Source organism: Montipora foliosa, unplaced genomic scaffold (genome assembly GCF_036669935.1).
Source record: "Montipora foliosa isolate CH-2021 unplaced genomic scaffold, ASM3666993v2 scaffold_410, whole genome shotgun sequence".
Lineage (NCBI taxonomy): Eukaryota > Metazoa > Cnidaria > Anthozoa > Scleractinia > Acroporidae > Montipora > Montipora foliosa.
Genome location: NW_027179713.1, coordinates 150,001 through 152,500, shown reverse-complemented (window position 1 = coordinate 152,500; position 2,500 = coordinate 150,001). Strand labels below are relative to the sequence as shown.

Here is a 2,500-nt window from a genome sequence, read left to right as displayed (position 1 = left end):
AGTTTTTACGATGGTATTTTAAAATATTTAATAACTTTTTCTTAACAATACTGGGAAAACTATAAAATTACATTGTATGTAATTAGCTTAAGAAGATGTGTTACCAAGTCATACGATAACCATATATTGCATTGCCTGCAACAAAATCACAAAAGCTTGTTTCCGATCACGCACGTAATTTTTCCATTAGTCTGTCACGTAGGCTTCCGTGGTCTAGTGGTCATTGGGAATGAATAAAGGGACTATGTAAGGCAAAAGGATATAATAATTCATGACACCAAAAATGCCCAAAAAGTAGAATGGAATATTGCAATGACCACTTAAAACTGTTAAACAACATAAAAGAGATAAAGCAAAATGAAAGAGAAGCATGGATGGACACAGATGGACAAGATTGAGACGGATTGCATTTGGGTAATCTTCAAAACAAGCGGCCCGACGTTTTTCAAGTTTATGGCAAATTGCCTTGATAAAAGTCATTGTTGCTCAGAGTCATCTTGTTTCTGATGTATTGATAATTATTTTTATTAGTAAAGGAATTCCACGTTACCATTTTTGAGTTTTAAACGTGACGTAGCACCATTAATGCGGAAATACAGACTTTGAACCCTACTTGGGCTGCCTTTTCTGGCGACTGTCTCTGTAAGTAGGCAGAATCTTAAGTGTGTGCATGATCCCCCAAAAAAAAGAAGATGAAAAAGAAGACTTAAAGCCAAGTCCTATCCTTTGTTCCTTCAAACAAAGTAATAATTATTTATTTTAATATTAAATATAATTATTCCAATTGTCTTGAATTTGGCACAAATGCTTTAAATTTACCTAGATTTCTCCCAACACTAGTGCTACAGTGTGTACTAGTAGGAACAACTTAAGCCTTGTCAAAGCACAAATCAGAAGAGACTAACATGGATGCTTGTCAATCAATTATTCTCACACCAAGACAGCTTTTGTCCAAATTACACTAGTGCACTAAATATTTTTAATGGCAATTACATTGTACATGTAAGCCATGATCAATTTCTTTATTTTCAATTGGTATCCTGTTGTTGAAATGTATTTTCATAGACATCATTACATGTATTTTGCAGACAGATCAACTTCTTTCTCAAGGATGTTTGATCTTGAAAGTAAAGGAGAACTCAAGCAAAAAAGATGTAGATTGACAAAACCATCTAAAAAGGGAAAACCAAGTAAATCAGAGTCAATTGACACAGCACATTCAAGGGGAATGTCACCTTGTTTACTTTACGGACAGACAGACAATCAACCAGAGCCTGATACTGTCACAGCCATTGGTGACCGTGATGTTGCATTGTTTTTGTTCCGAGCCTTGGGCAAAATCTTGTACTGTAAAAGTAAGTTTTCTCCAATCAAGGCTTTCACCATAACGAGTCTCCTCTGTGTGAAAGCAAACCCCCCTTTGATCCATTTTTATACCCCCAGCTGGTACATGTATTCAGAGTTCTTTTTTTATGCTGTCTGTGGAACATACCTTTTATTAAATATTATTTTACGGTCACAGTTCGTGACTGTCATGACTCAAAAAATAGTTGGCCAATTTTCGGACAGTTGATTGGCATAATCAGTTTAAAATTTGCTTCCTGTTGGATTCATAGTTTTGCATGAAATTGTCACACAGTTTTATTTTAATGAAGTACTGTATTAAATCATTTGGTGGTCAAATTTTAATTTCGAAAGTTTCTTTAATTTAATATGTGACAACAAACTCTAGTGATAGTGTCATGGTATACTGTAATCAATGTGTTAATATCTATTGTTACATGTAAATTTGCATTTATCTGTTTGAGCAGGAGACTCAACATTATCAGATACAAACCTACTTCCCTCTCACTTGTCACATAATGCAAGAAACCACTTGATGTTCTCTCCAGAGGTATGTATTCTGTCTAGAATTTCTTTATTTTTTTAGTGGAGCAGGGAGGTCGTAGTGGTGAGCCGCCCACCAATGTGGTTCAATTCCCAGACTTGGCGTCATAATATTATGTGTGTTAATTAATCAATGGAGGACGTTTTCCGTGTTTCCTAGGCCTCATCTAAACATGAGGAGGAGTTTGGGGAATTTGAGAGTTATCCAAACCCGAGATGCAGTTGAGGGTTTGCATACTTGTAACTATCGAAAATTCTCCCAATTCTCCCGAATGTTTAGATGAGGCTATGGAAACACGAAAAAAAGTTCTCTATTACTTTCATAAAGTGTTTCTCAAAGATAATTCGACAATTGAAGGAAAATGCTGGTTTTTTTTACTTCTTAATTGAAACAGATTTTCTTGATGCAAGCTCATATTTCTTACCAACCAATCAAAGTGCACGTCTGACAACACATAGCTAATCAAAATTTGTGTGATGCCACAGTCATGTTTCCATACTCTATATAGATGTTCACAGCTATTGACCAATGAGAGTGCACATACTTTCCTAAATATTTTATAAGGTTTGTTGGTTCTGTACTATGCTCTGTAATCCTGATGGTCTTACCTTC

General features: G+C 35.3%; 1 protein-coding gene across 1 annotated transcript in view; it reads left to right on the top strand.

Annotated features, from left to right (window-relative positions):
- The window catches only part of LOC137988179 (cell cycle checkpoint protein RAD17-like), a 93,304-nt gene that overhangs the window by 68,092 nt on the left and 22,712 nt on the right, over positions 1-2,500 (top strand). The window contains exons 12-13 of the mRNA XM_068834232.1: positions 1,089-1,355; positions 1,812-1,894. Of these exons, the coding sequence (XP_068690333.1) occupies positions 1,089-1,355; positions 1,812-1,894 (350 nt within the window). The remainder of the gene's footprint in view (positions 1-1,088; positions 1,356-1,811; positions 1,895-2,500) is intronic.